General features: G+C 38.6%; 1 protein-coding gene across 2 annotated transcripts in view; it reads left to right on the top strand.

Moving 5' to 3' along the window:
• The window catches only part of PARG (poly(ADP-ribose) glycohydrolase), a gene marked incomplete at both ends in the record, with an annotated part of 56787 nt that extends 40827 nt beyond the window's left edge, over nt 1–15960 (top strand). For both annotated transcript variants that reach the window (XM_079535509.1, XM_079535508.1), the window contains 6 exons: nt 58–205; nt 5616–5694; nt 6568–6676; nt 10126–10231; nt 14954–15082; nt 15797–15960. In XM_079535509.1, coding sequence (XP_079391635.1) covers nt 58–205; nt 5616–5694; nt 6568–6676; nt 10126–10231; nt 14954–15082; nt 15797–15960 — 735 coding nt within the window. The remainder of the gene's footprint in view (nt 1–57; nt 206–5615; nt 5695–6567; nt 6677–10125; nt 10232–14953; nt 15083–15796) is intronic.
• Between the last annotated feature and the right edge of the window lie 9369 nt (nt 15961–25329).

Genomic DNA, 25329 nt, shown 5'->3' with positions numbered 1-25329 from the left:
GAAAGGATTTTACACTGTTTGCTTGTCTCATAATGCTCCTGGATATATTCCTGTTAGGTTGATTTTGCAAACCGTTTTGTTGGTGGTGGTGTCACCGGGGCAGGATTGGTACAAGAAGAAATTCGGTTTTTAATCAACCCAGAGCTGATTGTATCAAGGCTCATCACTGAAGTATTGGATCACAACGAATGTCTTATCATCACAGGTTAGTCTTTAAAGTAAATGTTCTGGTTTTCTTTGTAGAAAACGTGTTTCAACTTGAAGTTTTGTATGTTTAAACTCTGCAGGAAAAGATAGTACTCATTTCTCAATGAGTTTTCTTGTTTGCCCCACCTCTTAAGACTGTGGGGCCACTGTTCCATTAGACATTTGGTGAAGGAAATGAAAACAATTGATGGCAAGTAGACAAGTGTTACATAAAACTTTTTTTAACCTTGCGTAATAGGATGCTGAATCCTGAAATGCGTTTTTAGACCTAGCTAAAAAATGGTTTGGGGCAATAGAAGTCACAATTACCAGTTATTAGTGGGTAATATTTCTGTTGTGTCAAAGCAGGATGGATTTGTTCCTTGTTGCAATTTGGAAAGTTTGTGCTGCCTTTTGGTCACCAAACAGGAGGAAGTGGAAGAGAAGAAAATCAGCATCCTTTAAAAAGGATAGAAAGCGAGGAAATGTCTCTTGAGGATGTTTATCTTTTAAGTTACAAACGCACATTCATGGTACTTATGGCAAGTTGTGTTTGTCACTTACAATGTTAAAACTAACTGCGTATGCAGTATATTGTTGAGAGGTTGAGTATGGAGATACCTCTGTCCAGTGCTTCACTGAAGAGATTTTTCCTTTGGTTTTAACATCTGTCTTAAAATTTGGAGAGATTTATTATTCCTTGGATCAAAATAGTGCCAAAATAGCTGATGGCTCTAGCAGAAATTGGAGAGGTCCAGGAAATACTGCCTATGTCTTGGATCCACACATAGTGATGCACTTTCATCACTGGAGGAGGGGGGAAAAAAATTAAACTTTTTTTCTTTATAGCCATTTTTTATTGAGAGATCTTCTAGACAAATACAGTAGTAGATTAGGTATACTCTGTTTTTCAGCCTACAAAGCCTCCATGGTTTTCAGTCTTAACCTTTGTAATCTTTCTAAGAGTGTTTTGTTTGTTTTGTTTTTCCACTGTGCCTTAATCAGTGCCTTTTCTCTGACATCTTTCTGGTAAACTTGATTTAGTGATTCACTGAAAAACAAAAATCAGGAAACTCTTGGCCAGCACTGATTGCTGTCGTGAATTCTGGATATGATGATATAACAAAATCAACGTATTGAAGTGCTGTCCTCTGGGCGAGGCTCTTCTGGGAAGGGTAAAAACAGTGCAGCTATCAGTATGTGTCATAATGGATTGGGAGAAACACTAAATGAATTTTTGAAAGAATTTCTTCCATTCCGTTGTGGGGGGAAAAAAAGCAACAGTGACTTGGTATCAGCAGACAACAATGGGGGTGTTCTTTGACTGCAGAGACATTCTCTTAGTTCTCCTAAGCCACTGCACTTCATGGTGTTTGCATTTAGTGTATGTGATAATATTTTTCTTTAATGGAAATGGATCTTCTATCATCTTCCTGCATTTCTTCCATCTTAGTTCATAGCCACGTCTCTACTGCGTGTCACAATCCTCCTGATGAATTATGATCTTTGTAATGCATCTTGTCTCAGTGGCTTAATGGGTATAACTCTGTAGCCTAAGTTTGCAGAAGAGTCCGAGAAATGGGAGAGAAATTAAATTCATTGTGATTGTGTGGTATCTGGTTAAGATCAATGCTGTAATGAATATGGAACTGGTCGTGCACAGAGTTCTTCTACACAGACTGAAATGTCAGCAGTGATGCCAAAGATTCTTACAAGTACATTTCTGATAGAGCTGTGAAAAAGTGTGGCTGTTTTTCATTCAGTTGTTCTGTTTTGTTTTCTTATTTTTATTTTCCTTTCAGTTGGCATATATCCAGACAGTGTTAAGTGTGGGTGAAGCTGTGTTCTGTGTTTGCTTTAAGTCTACAGATTGAACAATGGCCATTTTCAGAGACTTCTAAGCACGTTATCCATGCAATAAACTAGATCAGGTAGTTAGTTCAGCTGAAAATTTACTCATAGGAAAAAAAATGTTTTTCAGCTTGATTAGCTGGCTGATTGTGCCACTGTCTGAAGAGCCAGATGACTAATGCCGGCACAGTATAAGGGCCAGAAGAACTGACTGAAGGAGCAGGATCTTCCCCTCACCCGTAGCAGTAAATAGACATTCATATCAGTGTCTACAAAATTGAACCCTTGCTTTTTACATGTACTCCTTTTTTTTTGCATAGCTAAAGGTGCTGATACTTCAGTGCTCAGACAAAATACCTGAGGGACAGCGTGGCATTTTTTCCTCCTCCATCCTTGGGAGCTTTATAATACCACGTAGATCATATGCAATGGAAAAGCAAAACCACGGGAGTCTGAGAAGGGTGGATTTCATGAACACGGTCCCATAAGCACACTGGCACTAGAGATGTCACTGTTCTCATACTGTGTCTGCAAGTTTCACTAAGAATGCATTTTTTTAATTACACTTGCATATGCTTCCTTCTGAGATTGGGTAAGCTTCTGTTTATGTAGTAGCTTGCTTTTTGGTTTTTTTTTGGCTTTGAGGAAAGAGATTCATCAAACATTAGCACATCCAATTTATCCTGTATTGCATCCAGTCTCCCTGCAGCAGCAGCTTTTATCCCAGTGGTTCACAGGCAAAAGTGCTGCCCATTGAATAACTGTTTTTATCTGGCATATTTCCAGTGCTTTGCTTATGAAGACCTGCTGATTTTAATTAGCCTTAGGTTCCTGGGACATGAATTTAGTGTTTGTGTGATTTGAGTTTCTCTTTTATTGATTTTTCTATATATGCATTTAGTTGTTTGTTTGTTTCTCGATGCTTTTGTTATCATACGCTGCACTTTCATAAAAATTAATGAAAGCAACGAACCTTTGAAAAAAGCAAGCTTCATCCTTTGACTCATTTGATCAGTCCTTGTCAATATCTTCATCGTCCCATCTTTTCTTTCCATATGTTAGACCACAAATGCTTCCTTTTCCGAGTTGAAGCTGAAGGCTGCCAGAAAGGTCAAGCACTCCCCTTGTTTGTCTTTTCTTACTATTTGCTCAGACGCTTTGCTCAAGCATATCAGTAAATCTCAATTTTGGCTAGGTCAGGAAAAGTCTTAACTGACGATAGATACAGCCTACAATTCAATTAGAAGGCTGATTTCTGAATATTTAAGCTGCCTATAAATGTGTGTAAAGAAGTGGATGAATAGATACAGGCGTATTCTGCCATCACAATTATTTTGACTTCAGTTTTGCAACAGAAAGTGAATTTCTAGTGAGCAATCTCCTACCATCCCAATCGCTTTGATTAGCGGCTTTTCAAAATAGCCTTGGGTGGAGTTTGTTCTTGGTGTGGTTAATCATCTATAAAATCTAAATAAATAATGAGTGGATAATAAGGCAGAGGAGTTCAAGAAGCACTGATAAATCTGTTACAATGGATTTGTGTAAATAGGGGAAATGTTTCGAAGTATAAGCAGCATTTTAAACGTTTTGAACAGTTTGTGTTTCATACGCTTGAGACTACAGGAAGCAAGCATTCAGATTCCCTTGGCAGGTGATGTTAAAAGTTGAGTAGTCTTATGTTTCTGATTTTTTCAAAGCTGTTATTATATATTTTTTTTCTATTTAGGGATTGAAACCTTTGAGGTTAAATTCAAACATTTATCTTCTTAGAATATCACCAATCTATGCACTAGGCATCACTCTTGTCTGATTAATCATATTTTTTGTGCTGTCGGTTACTTTAAATGCTCACAGGTCTTTATAAACCATTTTTCTGTTATATTTATAGGTGTAATTGCTGGCACAGTTTGTGATTAAGGCATTGCTTTGAAGTCATCTTTTTCTTATGCTATTGGTGACTTGTGCCCAAACTGTGCCCGTATGAGATGGAATTTTCCAAATGAGGTATTCTCATCAATCTATTAGAAATTCATCTCAAAATTGTTCAGAGGTTGCAAGCCCTGCATAGGAAAACCTGATTTTGCTATGGCATTACTTCAGGGTTTTCTTGTGCATTTTTCCATCCCCAGGATTTTGAAGCAAGGACCTGAAGTTTGGTTAGACAGGATGAAAGCTGGCTTTTTAACAGAGGGCAAGAGTCAAGACACTTCTAGAATGCTCTCCTTGGTCTCAGTAAAGGCTGGAAAGGTATTTTGCATAATAGAGCAGAAATAGCTAAAATTACTAGGTCTTAACAAGCTACTTTCTTACAGCCTTTGATGCTTGTCAAGATAACCTGCTGGGCTTTTTGGCAGAGCAGTTTGGTGTGTAGTAGATGTAGCTTTGTAGGTTCCTAGGCTTTTACAGAATTGTCCTCTTTGGTACTGATCACCACAGCTGGGCTCAGTGGCCTTCCAGTACTTTCAGTGCTGTGAATTGCAGTAATATCTGAGAATTTGTGTCAGGAACTGCAGAGCAGGATTCGTGCTGAGCAAAAGCAAAACAAAGTAACAGGAGGAAAAGAGATGTTATTGGGCAGCAATCCTTGGAAGCTTAGCAGTTTTACCAAGAATCACCAAGGTTGGAAAAGACCTCTAAGATCATTCAGTTCAACCATCCACCTATCACCAGTATTTCCCACTAAGCCATACCCCTCAGTACAACATGTTAAATGTTCCTTGAACACAATATCCCTATGTAGGATCATTCTCAAGCTTGATGGGCAGCAGTCAGAGTAAGACTGATGCACTGGAAATGTGCTTTGTTCTCATGGAGCTTCTCTGTGGGTTTACAGATTTTAATTTTACTTTAGAGAAATGAAGTCATTTTGTGGAAACGTACAGCTTGGTACAAATGCTTTTAAATCTGTACATTTTTCCTCTCCTGTTTCCTAATCTGTCAGCCCAGCTTTTTGCTACTTTGTGATGAGGTAGCATTGCCGTGTTTTAGTAGTGCAGTGACTGTTTTATCATCATGTTTACAGGCAGTAGCAGTTCTCCATCCTCATTTATCAGAGGGGGAACGCTCTCCTTGGTCTGTCTTCTCCTGCCTGTGTACCTTTAGAACCCCTTCTTGTTATTTTTCACGTCCCTTGTCAAGTTCAGCTCTGTCTGCGCCTTGACTTTCCTGATCTCAGCCCTCCACATGTGGACAATGTCCCTATGTTGTTCCCAGGCTACACAACCCTGCTTCCACTTCCTGTACATCTGTTCCATCTTTTCCCTCAGTTTAAACTGCAGCTACTTAATCTGGCAATGGCAAGTCGAAAAGTGTCTCATGGTTGTATGTGCACTGGATGGCATACCTAGGAGATCTATGTATGTAACATCTGCCACAGAACATCACATTGCATCAAAAAAAGTTCTTACTGGTTTCAAGATGATCTTGTACTGTTATGTGTAGATATGAACCTCTAGCTTCAACCGGTGCTTTGGAGAGCTGTGTATCCATTCAGAGAAGCATTGATTCCTATGAAAGATTTTACAAGAGAAAAATATTTACGTATTCTCATGTAATATGGGAAATCATTTGTCTTTCAGGTACTGAGCAGTACAGTGAGTATACAGGTTATGCAGAAACTTACCGGTGGGCAAGAAGCCATGAAGATAAGACCCCAAGGTGAAGTTCCACATAAGTGTTTCAAGTGAAGGAATAAACAAATGTCTTAAAGATTTGATGCTTTGTGTATTTGGCTTACTATAGAATTTTATAGCTTGATCCTACTTTCTTCAGAAGAGCCAACAAGCTAAGAAAGTTATCTCCTGATGCTCATGATGATACCTGCCAACGTGTCAATTCTTAGATCAACAGGTTTTAATTATCTTTATCGAACCCAGAGTTTTCTGAAGATAACTGAACTATGCATTATAAGAACTATATACTTCCCAGGAATTTTGACAGTGATACCATGTGTTCCAGGTGATATTAGTGTGTCAAAATAAGATTTAATATCATGAATCTGAGAAGAAGTCTCTAAGCACTTACATTTATTTCCCCAGCAGTGCTTATGCAGTGAGTACGCACAATAATCCATCTTGTATTGGACGTGGCTTTGCACAACCTGATGTAGTGGGGGGTGTCCCTGCCCAGGACTGAGGCAGGAGAAGTTGGAATTAAATGATATTTAAAGGTTCCTTCCAACCCAAACAATTTGGTGATTCTGTAAATTCTGGAGGAAGATAAAGAGCCAGAGTGCTTTTTTGACCTTGCAGTGTTCCTCTGCACTGAATAAACAGTGCCATTTAATGAGATGTGTTTCACATTTCTACTTTCTCGTTCAGACTCTAGGCCGGAGGATTTGTGGATTTATAAGGGAATCTTCTCTCTTCTCTGATGCTTTTGTCAGCACTCCGTTGTTGTTACAAGCTCACCTTTCTAGTGTCTTCTATGGAAAATCTCTGCAGGGAACTGCTCATCTCAGATCATGATTATATGGCCAGTATTTAAGAACTAATTTTACTGTCACATCTTGTCTTCTCACTCCAAATTTAGGGATGAGTGGCAGCGGCGCTACACTGAAATTGTTGCCATAGATGCATTTCACTTCAGACGTTTCCTTGATCAGTTTGGTCCGGAGAAAATCAGAAGAGAGCTCAACAAGGCAAGTCAGTCACTTTTTAAAGCAGCCTGCAGCCTGCTGTTTCATCAGCAGCAGCAGGCTGTTTCATTAATGCTTGCAGTACTTTTTAAAATATTTTTGTATTTGTGTGTGTCTTCAGTTAAGAAAACCGTTCATCTTCATCTAACAGTGTACTTCGTTGAAGTAGAAGCTTGTCAAACAGAGTGGTTTATCCTTTGATACATAGTTCAAATGGGCAGTTTACTCAATCTTCAAAAATATAAATGAAGTTTGGGTACACGTTTTGCTGACTCTTCTCTATCCTATTTCTAAATGATGTTTTTATGTTCTCTCCCCATGATTGGCTCTGCTGAATCCCATTCAGCCTTTCATTCAAGTGGAGTAGGAGGTACCTCGTGTATTAACACAGTGACAGTTCATAAATATGGTACCACTTGCTTTTCTCCTATCTTCTGGATAAACTTTTGAAATATTTACATATTTATCTTTTCATATATTGATGTAACCTTGAGCTGAGATCTGACTGTCCATAAATTTCCTATCTATTCACACAATGTCTGTAAGGGCTGTTGCAACTGAATGGGTATAGACATACCAAACAGCTTGTAGTGATAGGAACATGTAGAAGATTGATAAATCAGGCTGGTTCCAGTCCTTTAAACAAAGCTCTTAGACTGACATCCAGAAACAGCACATTTCCTACTGATAGTTCTTGTACATTATCTATGATTACTGTATATTTAAAGCAGTCAGTCCTTAACTTTATCCTCCATTAGCTGTGTGTGTACAAAACTGTATAGTTAGTTCCAATAGCTTTTGATCTTGGTGGTTTTAGTTGTCAAGATTGTCAAGCTCATGAAATCTTTGACGAAGGAAGCTGGAGCTGCAGTGAGCATCTTTTCTCTCTACTCTTCTCCCTGATTTGGGATATTGTTATATCTGAGTTTCTAGGTTGTTCCTAGCTGTCGGTCTCTGCTCTGGACTGTCTGTGGAGCTTTTGTTTGTTCAGCTGATTGCTTTTTTGCTGCTTCTCTTGAAAACAAAGCAGTCCTTTCCCATCTTTGGAGGTGATGCTTCTGCATTGATGGATTATTGCCATCGGTGAACTGTTTGTGAATCTGGGGCACTAGCTTCTGGCCTGCACTGATGTTTTCAAAGTCTTTGCTTGTATCCCATTCTTATATATTTTTATCTCATTCTATATATTTTGTCATAACAAGAGATACTTGGTATCAATCTCCAGTTCAAAAGGCAAATTCTCATAATGTAAGTTGATAAGATTAATGGTCCACATTGAAGGCCTCGGACATTAGCATAAGACATAGACAGAGAGAGGTCTGTGGCCTGTTATAGCAGTGCAGCACTCTTTTCACTGTGCAGTTGAGTACAAAAATGTTTATGCACTTACATTATTTATCATACTTACATTTAGGTTAAAAAGACAGGATAGTAGCATGCTTATATGATAACAGATGCAGCAGGCCTCTGCTTTAGATAGGGGTTTAGGTGTAAGGTCATGCTACAACTATTAGGAGGTCCCCTGCTTTCTGTAGTGCAGGAGACCATGAAATTCTATATGCATTTAAAATAAATTCAAATGTAGGGCAGTGTGTTCCTAACTCTTAGCTAGAAAAGGAAAAGGAATGTACCTTATTCTTATCAGTTTATTTTTCCTCCCAGAAATGATGTGCAGTCCTGAAGGACTAATTTTAATTTAGTCTTAAAACTTCGGCTTCGTGATTGAAGCAACATTCATCAGCTTGTTGCTTTTTGGTTGGAAATGAAATTAGCCCTGAAAGAGACAGTAAATAAATTTTCAAACCATATCTTGGTACAAAATGCAAATGATTTACGCTAGTGAATTTATGATCTGCCTACCGTTTTCAGAGTTATTGATTGGATTTGGATTTTTAACATAAATTACAGTAGGTACGTGAGGCTTTGATATACTGTGTCAGTCTGACTGGTGGTGTTTGAAGACTGGGAGTATTTAAAGGAAATTTGAACTGTGAGTAAATGAAGTTCTTATAGTAGTAACGAGAACTAAGTTTTTAAGTGACTGATGTTTTTACAAATCAGATGTGTTCAACTGTATTCAGTATGTTTGGTTCTTTCAGTTTGTTCTAAAATTAATGTTAACCTTACAACTTTTCATGTGTGGGGGAAAAAAAAGGTGGTAGAATAGGCTGCAGTCTACATTTTTTTCTTTAAATAAATTAGGACAAGGTAAGTATATGCACGCAAGCTGTTAAATATGGATTTATTAGTAGGCATTGCTCAGCCTCTGTTTGTTTCCAGAGGCTCTTTTGCCCATCTGTTATTTTGGACCATTAAGAAATGATTGAAACAACTTGAAGCGAGTGATTCTTCTTACAGCTTGCCTTTTCTTAGAAGCCTATGTGATTTCTCTAACATCTACTTGTTTTAAAGAACCAGATGTTCTCTCTGGTTCCATGAAAGGTGTCTGAGGCTGACATTTGTTTCTGGTTTAACTGAATGCAAGATTAATATTGTCTGAATTTAGGTAGTCAGAATAAAGGAGAAAAAATTCTACCTCATTCCAACATTAAGATTTGCAGATACTTTTGTAGGAGATGTCATAGCTCTATCTTTGCTTGTCCCTTCAGATTATTGCCTCACAAAGTCTGTCTGCAGAATCACAGAATGGCCAGGGTTGGAAGGGACCTCAAGGATCACGAATCTCCAATCCCCTGCCAGAGGCAGGGCCACCAACCTCCCCATTTAATACCAGACCAGGCTGCCCAGGGGCCCATCCAACCTGGCCTTGAACACCTCCAGGGATGGACAGGGCATCCACAGCCTCTCTGGGCAGCTGTTCCAGCACCTCACCACTCTCTGTCTAAAGAACTTCCCCCTGACATCCGAACTAAGTGTCCCTCTCAATAATTTTTCCAGTTGGAAGTTCCACTTTCCAAATGCTAAAGAACAACTGATGTACAGTTGGGCTTGCAGTCATAAATGTCGTGGAGCCAGTATTGATAACCATTGACTAGTAATAATAGTGGTAAAAGTGACAGGTTCACGCTTACCAAGAAATGCATCCCAAAAATTTACAGCGTGTGGAGCAGTACAGAACTGACATGTCTCTTAGGTGTACCAAAAAGATGTGACAAAACCTACTGTTTAAAGTTATATTCCCTGCTCCAGCTGTTCTGTTAACTTACTATAGTTTTCAAATCCATGGAAATCTGCACCTGCATTTAATTTTTAACTTGGATCCAAACAAGGCAAAATTATTCTTGCCTTAAAAGAATGCCTAAATAAAGAATTTATTATTTAATTGCTACTGTAGTTTACTTTCAACTTAAAGGTAGATTAATGGTATATTGAGCTTATTTGATTTCTTTTTTATTGCTGGAAGATGGTACTGATTGTTATCATTCAGTTGTTTGAAAATAATGCACCAATGTGCCTGTCAGCTTCATCTTCTGACTCTTGTCTGCCTGCAGGCCTACTGTGGCTTCTCTAGACCCAATGTTCCACCGCAAAATCTCTCTGCAATAGCCACAGGAAACTGGGGATGTGGTGCCTTTGGAGGGGATTCCAGATTAAAAGGTAAATTATAGCAAGATGTTAAGATTCAAATGAAACCATGAACTTAGATTTTGATTTTTGATCTTATTTTTTTTTGGGGCTAAGTACATTTTTTGGTTTTGTTCAGTGTGAATAAATTGTAGCTAAGAATTCAAACAGTAGTTAAACTGTCTATAGACCTGGTTCATTAACTTTGATCTTTGGACATGACTGTTGTGACCTTAAATACTAAAAATGCATGCTGTTTTTCTATGCTGTTTCCAGTTTAAGATTTGAAATAGCCATGATTGTTTCTGAAATGCCAGGTTTAGTGCTTATGTAGCACTGAAAACTTCAAAATCACAGATACTGAATATTAGTTCACTCTCATTTTAACTCTCAGTTATGTACCTCAGTTAATCTTCCTGAACCGGTCTTTACAGCCTATGCCTAAAAATTAGTATCTCTGCAAAGCTGTTCAAAGTACTTGCTTGTTTGGAAGGTCTCAGAAACTTGCTGGCAATGTTTTATGTCTTGCTCTGTGATAGACTGCAGTATGCCAGAGAGGCTGTGAGTCACTAAGGCATCCTCCTTTCTTTCCTGTCTCACCTATCTCTCACTTTCTCATGTTCTTTTATTCTTAATTGGAGTGTATCTAGTGCAGCAGATACCACGTGCCTACTACGTTCATGTAAGACTTTTCCCATCAAGTTAAGAAATGGCAGATCCTGATGTTTAAATTGATTTATGGAACTTATACTGAAAGTTAACATTTTGGTTATTTTCAAACTCGTGGGAAGTATTCAAAATTTGGTTTTCTGAACAACTTTGGGGAGGGGTACATTATCAGACAAACAATCGCTAGGCTACCAACTTCCATGAGTTTTCTATCCAGTTGTGGTTTGTTCACTGAGAATCTATTTTTCTGTCAGTACTCATTGCCTTGCTGACAGCTGATTTTGATTTCTTTTAGGTAAAATGGGTTGTCATGTTCACAACATGAGTACCACATGTAGGATCTGATCATATTTGATTATGATTCATGCTAGGAGGGTTTAATACTTGTTCTGATTTGCATTATCTCTTTTTTTTTTATGAGTTTCCAATTAAAAAAAAAAAAACACAAACCATACTGTTCATCTGATCCAAGTTGTTACTTGTTCAGTGCTAGATGTAACTTTTAGAATAGAGTTTGCTCACTGGAGGGCTTGATGCTGGAGCCTTCATTGCCTATCAGTCAGAGCTCAAAAGCGAGATAAGCTGACAAAGACCAGGAGAGCTGAGTCCGTTTGGGGAGGAAACCCTAAGAAAAGATGTTTTAGCTGACAAAGAAGTGAGTCATGAGTTCTGAGTCTATAAATCTACTGTGAACTTTCAGTTAAGTTAAAATTAAACTAAAGGCTTAAAACATGAAGTTTTTCTCTGTTTTTTTGGGTCAACCTTGTTTTCCCTCTTCTCCCCGACATTTGCCAGAATTAACAATTAGCAGCCAGTGCTAGTGTTACAAAAATGCTCATTTCAAGTTATAACTGTACTCTCAGGTCATCTCCTGTTCTTTTGCCAGGCCTTAAAAAAGAGCACCTCGCTTCAACCATATTCTTCTTGGAAAGCAAGCTTGATTTCTTAGTTGACTCTGCAAAATCAATACTTATTAAAGTGAATTAATTGATAGCAATGTGCTATTGGGCATGGAGCTAGTCTTTAATTTGTGGCATTTTTCTTCAAGCCAATTCTAACTGGAAATAAGATGACAGTTCTTTTTTTGGTAAATTGTGAGCTACAAAAAGGGTACAGTAATTTGGCTTGTGTGTTTTGTCAGACTATGTTTGTACTTGATGTATGATAACCAAATGAACTCTTGTTTATTTCAGATGCTTCTCATGCAATCCTAACTACTAAAGCTGTTTCTCCATTTCTAAAATGCTGTATGGGATTATTTTGAAGAGCAAATTCTTTCTGTGGTTTCACTTCACTATGACCAAATCTGTTACACTTGATAGGGATTCATAATTTCCTCATTTTGGAATATGTTTTCAAACTCTGAGATTATCAGTGTCACAATTTATTGAACCCGAAGTAACAGTATTGATCACACAGGCTTGGCAGTGTATTGAAAATGACAATTTCCGTAGATTGTAATGTGTTTTGTGTGTAACATTCTTACTTTTGAAAGGATGATGGTGTTCATCCATTGTCTGGATCTCTAACAGAGACATCAGAACAACCAAGTAGTTTGATATAATCAGATATAATTAAGTAAGTTCCATTATGCAGTATCAGATGGGCTTTTTTGATCATCAGATAAGCATAGTTATAATCAAGGTCACAGATGATGAGAAAGAAGCCTTCATGGGGAATGAAAAAAGTATCCAGCTTTATGAACCAAGAACCCAATAAATAAATGAGACATATTTCAGCTTAGTTGGGAATATTTCCTTACTGTGGAACAAAGGACTTGAAATGCTGATGAAATATGTTTATCTGATTGGGAGAATTTGGAAGATCTTGTCTTGTTTCTGAAGCCAGAGGATGATTTAAGAATTTACGACTACAGGGTTCTGTGCAACTGTCTGAAAGGCTTTTTTCAAGTGTTTTATTACTGAAAATGCAAAATAGATTTTCTGTATTGAGGCATCTCATATATACCTAAATTTAAATTGTAACAAATATGAATAAGTACTCTTTTTGTGACTTGGTCTTATGTATCTGAAAAAATAAGGTTTAAGAGGAAGAGGCTATTGAAAGATTTGTTTTATGCTGAAGTCTTGGGCTCAGTGTGGCAGAAAAAAAGTATTCCTTCAGGTGCAGTTCCTGAAGAGTTAAATGAAATTTTGGGTGGTGTTTTGTATAGCCAGGAGTTGGACTCGACAATCCCTTCCAACTTGGGATATGATTCTATGAGATCAGATCTGCCTGGGGCACAGGGAACAAGAGAGCCCCAGGGTCTATTGCTGGTGGTCTTTTTGATATCTTGTTTCTGTGTGGATGTTTCAAATGGGTGCAGTATTGTATTAATACTCAAAGACTGACTTTTACAGAAATTTTGACTCTCGTTTCATGAGATTTATAGGGAGTCAAAATAAATAGTGGAGTACTTGTAATATTGTGTGAAGCGAAACTGCATTGTTTGTTTGGAATTAATATGAAGATTCATTAGATTCTGTTCCCCTGTGCAAGCTACTTAATTAGGCCCTTTAAAAGCTGAACTACTGAAGCTTTACCAAATCTACAGCTGGTTCAGTAGTTTAATTAAATATCATTCCCAGATTGAGATTAATTTCACATGTACTTCATGTAATTTATAATTTTAGCTATGGGTCTACGAGGCTTTTGATTAAAGAATGCAATATTTTAAGTCTCATTTCATAGCTGAGCTATGACAAGCTTTCAATTTAGCTTCTATTGCAGGTGGTAATGCACTACATATGCTGTTTTATTTAGAATAAAATCTATCTTTTTCTACACAATAATTAATTGTGATTGATATGGTCATTATGAGGATGAACACTGAAGCTGTACCCATAGGTTCTGAAACAAGTAGCAGAAATAGTTTATGGGAGTTTGTTATTTGGACTGATGTAACATAACCTTAAAGGAATGTGTCATTGATGATACGTGCCTGTGACAGTCCAACCTCACAGTATTGCTTGGGGAAAAAGCTGTGCTATTTAATAGTTGGGTGCTGCCTCAAAGGGTCTGTTTTTTTCTTCCCCCCTTCCCAGTTGCTCTTCCTTACATCAGTTCTGGCTCTCAGTAAACCCATCACTCAGCCAACTCAACTGCTTGTCTTGCAGAGAACAGTTAGCTTTTACTCTCTTGTCAGAGGACTTTTCTGCCAGGTTGGTGAATGGAGTTGGCTCAGGGGAGATGCTAATGAGTACCTGAGAGCAGCAACAAACAGTGAGAAGGGACCAGAGCCACTCTCTGCAACTGCAGCAGATCATTATCTTGGCTCCGCTAGATTATTGGCCAGTACCCCGGATAATTTTCTAGTGTAAATCTTCAACAGTCTGTTTCCAAAGTAAGGATTGTTCTTGTTCATTTTCCCTATAGCAAAGCCAGCCTACTTCATAGCCTTAGCATTTGCCGGAATGTGAGATGCAGCTTGGTTCAGGGAATTTGACACAAAGCTGGAAATAAACCACAGTCGCATTGCTGACATCATGACCTTCCTTTTTAGAGGTCACAACAAGACACAATATTTCATGCTGTGCGCTTTGATTGTGGGCAAAATAGACACCTTAAATTGTATGGTAGAATCATAGATCTCCACTTGGGAGATTAAAAAAAACCATATTGGTCAGCTCCTGCTTTGTATAGCTTATGTAATGAAAGGATTAGCTACGTTCCTTCAGAAGGAAAGAGGAGAAAGTCAGTTCTATTCTAACCTCATCTAAATTGCGTAAACCCAGGATTATAACAGGATGGTCTGCTTTTTTTATGTTGTTGGATGTGTTTATTGGTTACCTAATGGCTGTATGCAGCTCAGGGCTGGGGAGAACAGACTTAAATTTTTTTGTTGTTGTTGTTGTTTTGTTTTAAGGGTATTGTTTATCTGGAAAATTATGCCTAGTGGCTCCATCAGAATACTTCAATACTTAGCTTTGCTTTAAAAGTAGAAGTAATTTTCTGTCTATTGTTTGCATTGCTTTGCAGTGTTCACTTGAACATGAGTGGTATAATTATTTGCTGTAAAACTTATGCTGTGTTTTGTCTTGCATTCAAGCATGTATTATTATTAATTTTTTTCCCCTCTTCTTTCAGCCTTAATACAGATATTGGCAGCTGCTGAGTCTGGACGTGATATTGTTTATTTTACCTTTGGAGATGTGGAGCTGATGCGAGATATTTACAGTATGCATACTTTTCTCTGTGAGAAGAATCAAACTGTTGGTGAGCATAAACCTTTTCATATATGCAGACTACTGTATAACTGGAAATAATCCAGTAAGAATTATTGTCATCAAGTCCTGAGCCCAAGCAAATGGTCTTGGTTTATTGGCACCTGTTTTTCAGGGGAGCTCTTCTGATACAGGGTTAACTCAGCAATGTTCATCTGACCTCTAGGATCCTAGAATAGCTTATTTAGGAGTTCTTCTCAGAGTTTGGAAAATATTGATGTTGTAGATGTAAGACTTGCAAAAGTTTTTTAATACAACTTTAAAGGCTTAAAAAAAAAATCTCATATATTCTTGGTATAGATTTAAATTATAGTGCTTTTGGCTTGATTTTTGTAAGAAAAAATAGTAGTCAGACCTGTTATCCAGCTGCAATGCAATGAAAGCAGTGTACCCACTGCCCCCACTATAATTCTAAAGAGTCTTTACTTTCTGGGACAAAAGTAGGAAGCTTGTTAACTGGCAATACGTTTGTGAGTGGTACAAATGGGAATTAATGTTCAGATCGCTGAGCAGAAAGAGGAGGGAGTCTGCCTGTGTTATGAAGGAACTTGGAACCAATAGGGTGTCCCTTGTGCAGTTGTCTACTTCCTCTTTCACTGCTCATTTGGAGATATCACTTGGCACTGTTTCAGGCATTTCTAGTCTTCAGTTGCAGCTATATGTTGTTCATAGCATGATTTAATATTTCTTTGTTTTCATTTTCAAGGGGATGTTTATAGGCTGCTACTCAGATACTACAATGAAGAATGCAGAACCTGTTCTACTTCAGGACCAGAAGTGAAGCTGTACTCTTTCATATATAACACCATTGAGTCCTATGCAGATTCTACAGATGATGATGAAGAAAAAGGGTTGTGCTTTGATGATTAAGATAAATGTGTTTAATTGGAATATTGTTCAACTCCTCCCACTCGTTTGAATTGCTGAGTGGAAAGTATGACTTGGATAACTTAATATATATTGATTGCATTGGTAGTTATCAAACATCCAAAAATCTACCTTTGAGAGGCATGATAGCTTGTTTGGTGGCTTCATACATGGAAACTTGTTCATGTGTGTACAGAGAGGATTTCTCTGGTAAATCTGGTTTGCTTTACACCTTTGTTTAGCAGGAGGTTTTGTGAACACTTGTATTTTGATCAAGATATTGCTGAAAGATTTCAGAAGATTTCTCTGTATCTAGACTTCTTGCTAAGCCTAGTGCTGGAGTACGTGCAGCCATATAACCCCCAGAATGAGTTTAGAGAGAAACTTTGTAATTACTGTTCTTATTGACAGTTGTAACAATTTGATTACCTCCTTAAGACTGCCGCGGTACTTCCATTGTTCTTATCCAAATTTTCCTACATTTAGTTTAAAATGTCCTGGTTTTGATATACTTTGTAATAAATGGCTAAATGTGAAGATTCTGGAGGAGCTATAATGCATTTCAGAACTGCATTAGCTTGGTCAAATTAGAAAAAGTTATCATGAAGAAGAGTCTGAAGAACAGATGGGTGGGAAAATGAGGTATGTGATCAGAATTAGAAGCAGAAGGAAACATTCATGTATTAAACTTCTAAAACCATCTTGTTGGTGCTATCTGTTACAACACTGAACAAGGTCGTAAGCATATTAGTATACACGAAGTTCCTCAAGGATCACTGTTGTTGATAACTTCATTTGAATTAAGGTCTGCTGTAATTTTGTTGATATTCTCATATCAGTTCTCCCTTATTGCAGCATGTGAGCATTAGATACCTGTGGGAAAACAAGTGGAAACCAGTTGCATATGAGTGGGAGGAAAGCCCAGGCTACAGATAAGAACATAAGGTTTTGTGAGGAATTTGCACCTATGTTGTCTTAGGCGTGGGAATAATAACATTGGAGAGAGCTCAAAAGATCTGTAAAAACTGTTTTTAATGTCTCTGTGAATACCAAATTATTGTTTCTGTAGTACGTTAATATTTTACACAAATCTACAGATAAATAGGTGAAAAAAACTTTCTAGGTCTACATACAGGGTCGATTCAATGAGATGTTTTTTTTCTGTTAGTAATTAAACCCAATTTAAGTTCAGGCCAACATTGCTAAATTTAACCTCTTCTGTGTCAGATCTGCCTGGTCAGTTATAGCTGCTCTCTGAGCAATACAAGTAACAACAGCAGGAAATGTAGTGAGCTATAGCTCTAGTATCAACAAATCCTTTTGGCTGGTGTCTGATAAAACATCTGCAAGCCTGAAACATAACCTACTAATTAAATAGTGGAAGCTACTGATAGTCTGGCTAGCAGTAAAGCACCCATTGCTTGAGCTGCTCTGGTGGAAGAGCAGTATCAAATTGTTTGGGTCACTTACAAATGACTTCAGAGTGCTGCACCATTGCATCAGTGCTGCAGTGGGCCGCTAGGAATTGTTGCTTCAAATGTGACACACAGCAGCTTGGCTGATTTTTGTCCTATTATTCCTGCCAGCTATGGTTTTCTTCACACACATCCGTGTCAAGGAAAAGTTTTACAATAGAATTTCAGGGCCCTCTTAGCGTTTGCATCTTGTATCCTCTCACTTTGCAGAAATCTTTTCTCCTGCTCCTTGTGTTTTCCTGTTGGCTGAGATTCTGGCAATGACAGAACTTCTAGATGCAGTGCTGATGACAAATGTACCTGATTTATTAAGAGCCGTGAGACAAAATTGGTGCTACCTGCCACATCTTCACTGTACTACTCAGGATTTCTTATAGCAAAGGTGAAAAGAATTTGTTCCAACCAACTGGAAGAAAATACAGCAAAAAGTTTTAGGTGGCCAGATGTGAGTTCCCCTTTATCGTAAATACATGCATCTTTAGTGGTGCAATATTTATTTTTGTTGTGAGGGAAAAAGATTCTTCTGTTAATGAAAAATGTACCAAGTAAGATGGCATAAAATTTTAGTTTGGCTCTAGAAACAGAAAAAATATGTATTTAGTTTTGGAAAAGTTCTCTGAAGTTCATATAGTAGTGTATTCGGTTACATTTTGGAGTGTCAACTATTTTAGGAAGTTCCTAGTTCTGTCAGCTTTATTTTCACTAATACTTGAGACCTTTCAAACAGGGGAAAGAACAGCTTCTGAGATTGCCCTTTAGGATATGTTTCCCATACATTTTTTCCTGAAATATGACTACGTGGACAGGAGAAAAAGAAAACTTGTTTTCTGTTTAAGGTCATCTGAGTAAGAATGATCTATCCCATGTTCTGCCTTGTGTCCCTGAACTCATAAAGGGCAGCACTGTAAGAACTCTTGGAATATGACTTCAATTGCAGGTGGGCTGGAGATTACATTTTTCATGGTTTGTTTTGTTTTTCTGGATGATAAAAAGCCAAGAGTTGAAGAGTTATCAATGGTGTTAGATTGCCATGGCTTTGGAATTCAGTAAGTGTTGAAGTGCCCAGAGTGCTGCGTGGGGAAGGAGGAATTTTGAGCCCAACGTGTACTCTGCACCTCACTTTTTCTGTCCAGCTACACTCTCCATTTATAACCTACCTGAAGTGTTTTCTTTAGCTGGAGATGTGTTTTGGTGCTCTGGACATAGCATGGAACAGAAGGCCCAATGCTCTTCGCAGCCTAGCAAACTTCATCTTCATACTTCTAGAAACCTAGAAATCTGTTTATGGAGTATTGCTTTTTTATTATTATTATTATTGCTTTAAGGATGTTTGTTATATGTTTTCAGATAAAAATAAACTTCCTACCAAAACTATTGTTTTATACTTGTTTTAGCAGCTAAACTGAATGCTTAGTATCAAAGAGGCAATCATATAGATTGCAGTGTTGCCTCCTAGTGAAGTTTGGTGTCAGAGTGCTGCTGTTTGTTCTACACCTCTGGCACCTAAACTCCTTGGTTATGAGGTGTTCTTCTGAGTACCCATTTCTGTATATATTAATTTATAAATTGATGAACTGTTCCTGACGTTCTTCTGAACTGCAGTTTATGCATCATTATATTCTATTGATTTTTCTGGATCTGTATGCTAATGTTTACATGACTTTTGTAGGAATACAATTAAAAAATTGATTGAAGCAACGTGGTTTACTTTGTCTTACAATATACTTCCCAGGACTGAGAGATTCCAATACATCTGAATGTACATGGCCCAACAGGAGTTGTACTGTTGACTGCCAGTGCTGCCATAGTAGTAAATCTAATAATTCTCACAATATCATAATTTGTTCATGCTGTATAATAGCGTAGCAGTTGATTCATTGTGCTTAGTAATTAAAAAAGGAGGGAACTATTGCAAATTTGGGTTAGTCTTAAGAGAGCCTGAGGGCAATTGAAACATCAGCCCCTGAGAGCAACTCCCCAGTTAGAGAGACTCTTGGTGACCGCTCCGTCCTGTAGTTGCACCTTTTTGCAGTTGCTCCCTGTTTTCTGGCTTATTTATACCTCTTTTTATCTTTTAAGAGTAAGTGCCATATGCAAAGTCACTGTGCATTAGCCAAGTTAACGAGTGAATTCATTCACTGGGTTTACTGAAGGAGACTCTGGGGCAGGTGCAGTTGTACTCGTTATGCTCACATTTCAGTTTTCAATAGCAAAGAAAATGGAAAGGCTGATCCACTGCTCGTTCCTGGTTTTAGATTTAATCTTGGGTGAATGGCCAGAATAACCAATTGCTTCATGGTGATATCAAGTGTTGGACAGCCTGGAGGTGGCAGCTCTGATAGCGTGATGACTGGATAGAAAAGGGTTGATGTGTGTTATAAGCTGTAAGGACAGGGATCCAGGAGAAGTAGTGTGTTTTTGAAAAGAATAAAAGCATCCAGAAAGCCATAGAAGTAACAAGATGCTGCAGCCATCTCAGGATTTTTAACTAAAAATTGAGTGTTTATGATCTTGTTTTGTGCTAACAGTGTTTCATGCTCATTTATCACTGCTTAAGTGATTCTGACCTGGGAACCATGTAGGAGGTATCTGTCACTGATAGCTCCATTACAACAATATCATCAATTTCTGCTTAACTGAGCTGTCAAGCTGGGGTTAGATTGCCTGGTTCTGGCAAGCAGCGCTCAGAATGCTGTTAAAGGAATCTCTAGTAGGTTCTAAGTCTTCCTGAAAGTACTGTGGTACAGTGCTGTGAGGCTTATGGATTCACAGGAGACACAGACACCACACTGTGTGTGCTGAGTAAGACATACACTGCAGCAGCTTAAAGAAGCTGACACAAACTGCTGGCAGTGCAGGTTGTTAACGCATGGTAGAGATACTGCGTTATTTTTGCCAGCTGACTTTGCTGGCTGCCTGGTGTCCGCACATCTCTGTGTCTACAGTCACCTCTGTTCCAGATTGCATGTGGAATGCTTCCAGTAGCTTACTTGCCTTAAACAAAAACCGCCTAATCCTGGGCTGCTAGTTCTTTTTGTAAGCTGAACAGGCAGTATCAAAAATGGGAGGTGTGATCCATATTTTCCTCTTCAGTATCTGAGAGAACCATTTTGGTATTCCAAGTTTTCAGGCAATGGAAGAAAATAAGGGGATTTCTTGTGGTAAAAGTGTGTATGGTTATATAAACATTATTTGAAAGCTCTAATTCAAGCAAAAGAAGCTGAAGTTTAGTTCAGAAGACAGATGGGAAACAGCAAACTCCTTTAGTGTCTCCTTACGTAGTTGTTTTATTGTCCGAATTTAGCTAAGGACTAATGGTATTAATAGCGTTTTTTGTCTGGAAGTATGGTTGCAAAATGACTTTTGTGTAAATTAAATTCACACTGAGAAAAACATCAGAAGTGCATGAGAAGGAAAAGCTCTGAATTGTGGCTAGGTATGCTTTGCAATGGCTGTGGAGGGTCTGAGAACTCAGGCTGGAGTCCCATTAAATGAGGCACTGTGTCACGTCCATTTTGAAGTTCAGTGGGGAAAGAAGTCTAAGCACTTAGCGTGGTCATAATGTTGCAACTTCAAAACTGAGAGTAAGAAATAAGTGGAAAAAATTCTCCAGGCTACATTGTTCCATCAGTTGGATGTGGGTTTTGTTTTTGTGTGTGTGTGTAGCTGGAATGCCAGAAAATAGCTTTCTGATGAAATATTCCTATTCCCTTGCATGTCTTCAGTACTAACTAACTTCTCCTGTTAATAAGTCAGAGTAGCTTCCTCCTCCTCTCTATGATCTTCATCATCTGGGCAGAGAGGAATTGTGTATGTATAGGGAATGCAGGATGTTCCCTCTAGAGTGCATTGGCTTTGCAGTACTAACAGTTGAAATGCGATACAAAGTTCTTCCCCTATTGCAGGGATTTTGCCTGCTCAGCTCAGAAAGGAAATCCATTTGTTGATCAGTCTGATATGCTGTTTTCCAATGAGGTGTACCTGCAAAGGAACGCTGCAAGTTAATTATCTTGAACTCTGACTTAACGTGGGTTATCGCTAAAAAGAATTAAACTTTGGAAGTTTAATTTGGAACTTTACTTCCCTTTGGAAGCAAAGGAAGCTAAATTCAATCTGTTAATTTTGAGGAGCATCCACTTAGGGTTTAGATGTACTTTACCTAATCTTTTCAGAGATGCATCAGAAAAACCTTCCTGCATGTCTTTCTTAGTAAGGAGTTCACTTCTGTTTTCACGCACACTGTGTCTTCAGCTGGAAGCTGATGGAAGGTACTGAATGTGTTTATTTCTTCCACTCTGCAGAGCAACCAGATGCAATAAAAATACTGTATAAATCAATGTTCAGTCATGGCAAGAACTACATTTTGCTAAGATATGAGATTTACATTTTCAAAATTAAAGGGTAGGAAAACTGCTTTGAAAAGCTAAGTTTCACTACTGAATAATGACAAGATTTTTTTAATGTAATGGGAATTGATTGGATCTGAACCAAAATGTCATAGAAATAAATTAATAGTAAGTGCTTCACATTCTTTGTGTCATGGATAAGGTCCTAAAAAATAGTATTTTCAAATCCAGAGCTAACTCTAACTTCAAAATGCCTGCATTATAAAGTAATTATTCTGTTGGAGTTCTAAGTCATTACTTACCTGTTGCCTGAGGAATTTTATAGTAGAACAGTATTAATAAGATGTCAGGAGTACAGATTTCATAACTTAATCTTTGTGGTAAACAAAAATCTTACATTTTCATTCATAATTACTTGACTTGCTGCAAATATGGGCCAGGAATTAAGGGATGTTATGTGAAAAATCGGAACTTTGAATTTTGAGGAGAAAGAAAGACCAGTGTGTGCTGAGAAAGCCTTGAAAATGTCCTAACTTTGAGAAAAGGAGGCTTCCAATTCTTCCATGCTGTAAATTTCTGCTGAGTGGGCATTTATACTACACTGTAAAGGGGAAATGGTTTTAAGTTGAAGGAGGGAAGATTTAGGTTGGATGTCAGGGGGAAGTTCTTTACTATGAGAGTGGTGAGGTGCTGGAACTGCTGCCCAGAGAGGCTGTGGATGCCCCATCCCTGGAGGTGTTCAGGGCCAGGTTGGATGGGGCCCTGGGCAGCCTGGTCTGGTATTCAATGGGGAGGTTGGTGGCCGTGCATGTGGCAGGGGGTTGGAGATTCATGATCCTTGAGGTCCCTTCCAACCCTGGCCATTCTGTGATTGTTAATAATGACAATTCCCTGTGCTTTTGTGCTGAAAAAAATCACCTACTGATTGATTGGGTCCCCTAGGCCTTCATTTCACCACCTCCACATGCACAAAAAAAAAAATAACAGCCAAATCCAGTAGATTAAATTTAATAACACAACAAATTCAAATCTTTTTTTTGCTATCTGAAGTTCAACCATTTGATGACAGGCAATCATGAGGACTGGATTTGTTTTTAAAATGAAAATTAAGTACACAATCAGCCAAAAGACAGATAACTTAGTGATTGTTTTAAGTTTTTGAAGTCTTAAAATTGTTTATCAATCAGTAATTGGCGTGTGACATCTGGAAACAACAAGATGAATTTGCACCTTCTGTGTCACAGTTTGGGGCAGTTCTATGACTGACAACAGGAACCTCCTTTGCCTATAAGGATTGCTTTTGGCTTTGGTAATTTGAAAAGCTTCAAGGCTAATCAAATTCTTGCTTGCTCTAAACAAACATTCCCCTCTTTTTCCCTCAAATCTTGATTACATGTAACCTTCACATAGCCTCAAAATGTCAATAAATTACTTCTAGATTGGCTTCTATTACAGTCCAGTAAAAGCTCCTGTAAAACTGTACTCATGAAAAATGATTAGTCAGTGGCAAAATAATTCATGTATATGCTTAAATGAACAGGATAAGGCTTTGCTGTTCTGAAAATTTGTGACAATGACCCAATAGATTTATGACTTAAAAAGTTAAATCCAATATCAAATTCTGATGTCTTGTAATACTCGTGCAGTGCTTCTCTGCAAGGTGTGCACTGAGGTTATAGATTGCAATGAGCACATCTTGTGTGTTGAAAAAATAAAGGTAGATGTTCTCCGTTGCCCTTTTACGTCTCTAGGACTGAGACAAAAATGGAAGAAGTAACTAGCACCCCAAGTATCGTGATGTTGTACCTAGGAGCTTGTACCTTAAAGCATTTCCTAAAATGAATATTCCTGGGCTGGCAAAATTGTCTAAGGAGGGCTGGGCGGAAACATGAGGCAGAAGGTGCTCAGGGACTTGTGACAGGGACAGTCGCCTGCTCAGAGATCATGACGAGATACAGGCAGTGCCCATGTCGTACAAAGGTAAAATTCACAAGTGCCAGAATACTAGACCTCAGGGATGAAACCCATGTGTGCTTTGGCCTGTGTTTGAGGACATGTTAATTCCTTGTGAGAGTCTTTTTTTACAGAAAGAGATTTCTTTATATCCTTGCACTCTGGTCCGATGGCCTCATTGCCACTGTCTTCCTCAGCAGTGTCTAGCCAATGATCTCAGCCGTGGCCTGCAAGGCTCACCCTGTCTGCATCGTAACTCAGCCTCTCGCTCGCTCCTCCAAGCCTCTACCTCATGCAGAGCGCCTGTTGTGATGGTATGTGCCAGCTATTCTTAGCAGCTTTGGACTACGGAGTGAACTGTTTGCTTCAAACTCATTTACATAAGGCTGGGGCTAATTAGAGTCTGCAAAGTGACTTACAGTCCTCGCTCTTCAGAGTGAGATCTTTCACCTGCTACAATGTGCAGCAGTGGCAATGAGTGAGGATCATGATTTGCTAGCTTGACTGAGTAAGAGATGACAGGTAGGATTTATATACTTTGCAAACATCTTTAGAGTCTACAATTTTTTTCCTTTAATTGGCTTCAGTGACAGCTTTCCCCAGGCACCGTGCAAATCCAGCAGAAGGGGTGTGATGCCAGAAAGCTCTGCTGTTCCTCACTGCAGTGCCTGGAATTGCCTGTGACTGCCATAGCAATTGGAGAGATACAAATCCAAACCCAACATCACTGTGATCACAAAACTCATCTCACTATGGACTCAGAGTCATATAGACTCACTATTTCACCCAGAGGGTGGTGAGGCTCTGGAACAGGTTGCCCAAGGAGGCTGTGGATGCCCCATCCCTGGAAGCATTCAAGGCCAGGCTGGATGTGGCTCTGGGCAGCCTGGTCTGGTGGCTGGCGACCCTGCACACAGCAGGGGGTTGGAACTGGATGAGCATTGTGGTCCTTTTCAAAACAGGCCATTCTCTGATTCCACCTTTCACATAATGGTTTTCTCCTTCATGCAGTGTCCTGTGCATTGATGGTGGGATTATGATTTATCGGACTTTCACACAGCTCAAAATGCTTTAAAATAGAGCTGCAGCAGTACTGTTTTCATGCTAGTCAAACAAACACACTAAAAGCATCCACTGCTCACTGCCCTGATGACAAGACTGGAGATATTAAAACAGTTACGCTGTTGTACCCAGAGCACCACAACTGCTTCATGTTAATGAGTACGATTCAATGAGCTCAGCATCAGTGGATGAAGATTTGGTAAAATAGCAGGATTCATGTAATGAAAGCAAAACCTAAAAGGAATTTAGAGCAAAATGAGAACAGTTAATGCTGAGCTAATAAAACAAGCACAAAAAATGGCATGCTTGAGGCAAGCTTTGGCTGTTGTATATTTTCCTACAACGTCACCACTATTTTCATAGCAGATGCAGTTGTGAAACATAAACAGTTAGCTCACCTCGATAACTGAGATGTGCAAGCTATTTCTTACTTTACTGGAGAACAACTTGGCAGTAAAATACAGGCAGCAAAGATTAAAAGTACAAAGCTGTTCCAGCTACAAACTAGAATCACTCTGACGGTGCCTAGCTGTTTC

The sequence above is a fragment of the Tetrao urogallus genome (assembly GCF_951394365.1).
Source record: "Tetrao urogallus genome assembly, chromosome: 5".
Taxonomy (NCBI): Eukaryota; Metazoa; Chordata; class Aves; order Galliformes; family Phasianidae; genus Tetrao; species Tetrao urogallus.
This window is presented reverse-complemented; position numbering and strand designations above follow the sequence as displayed.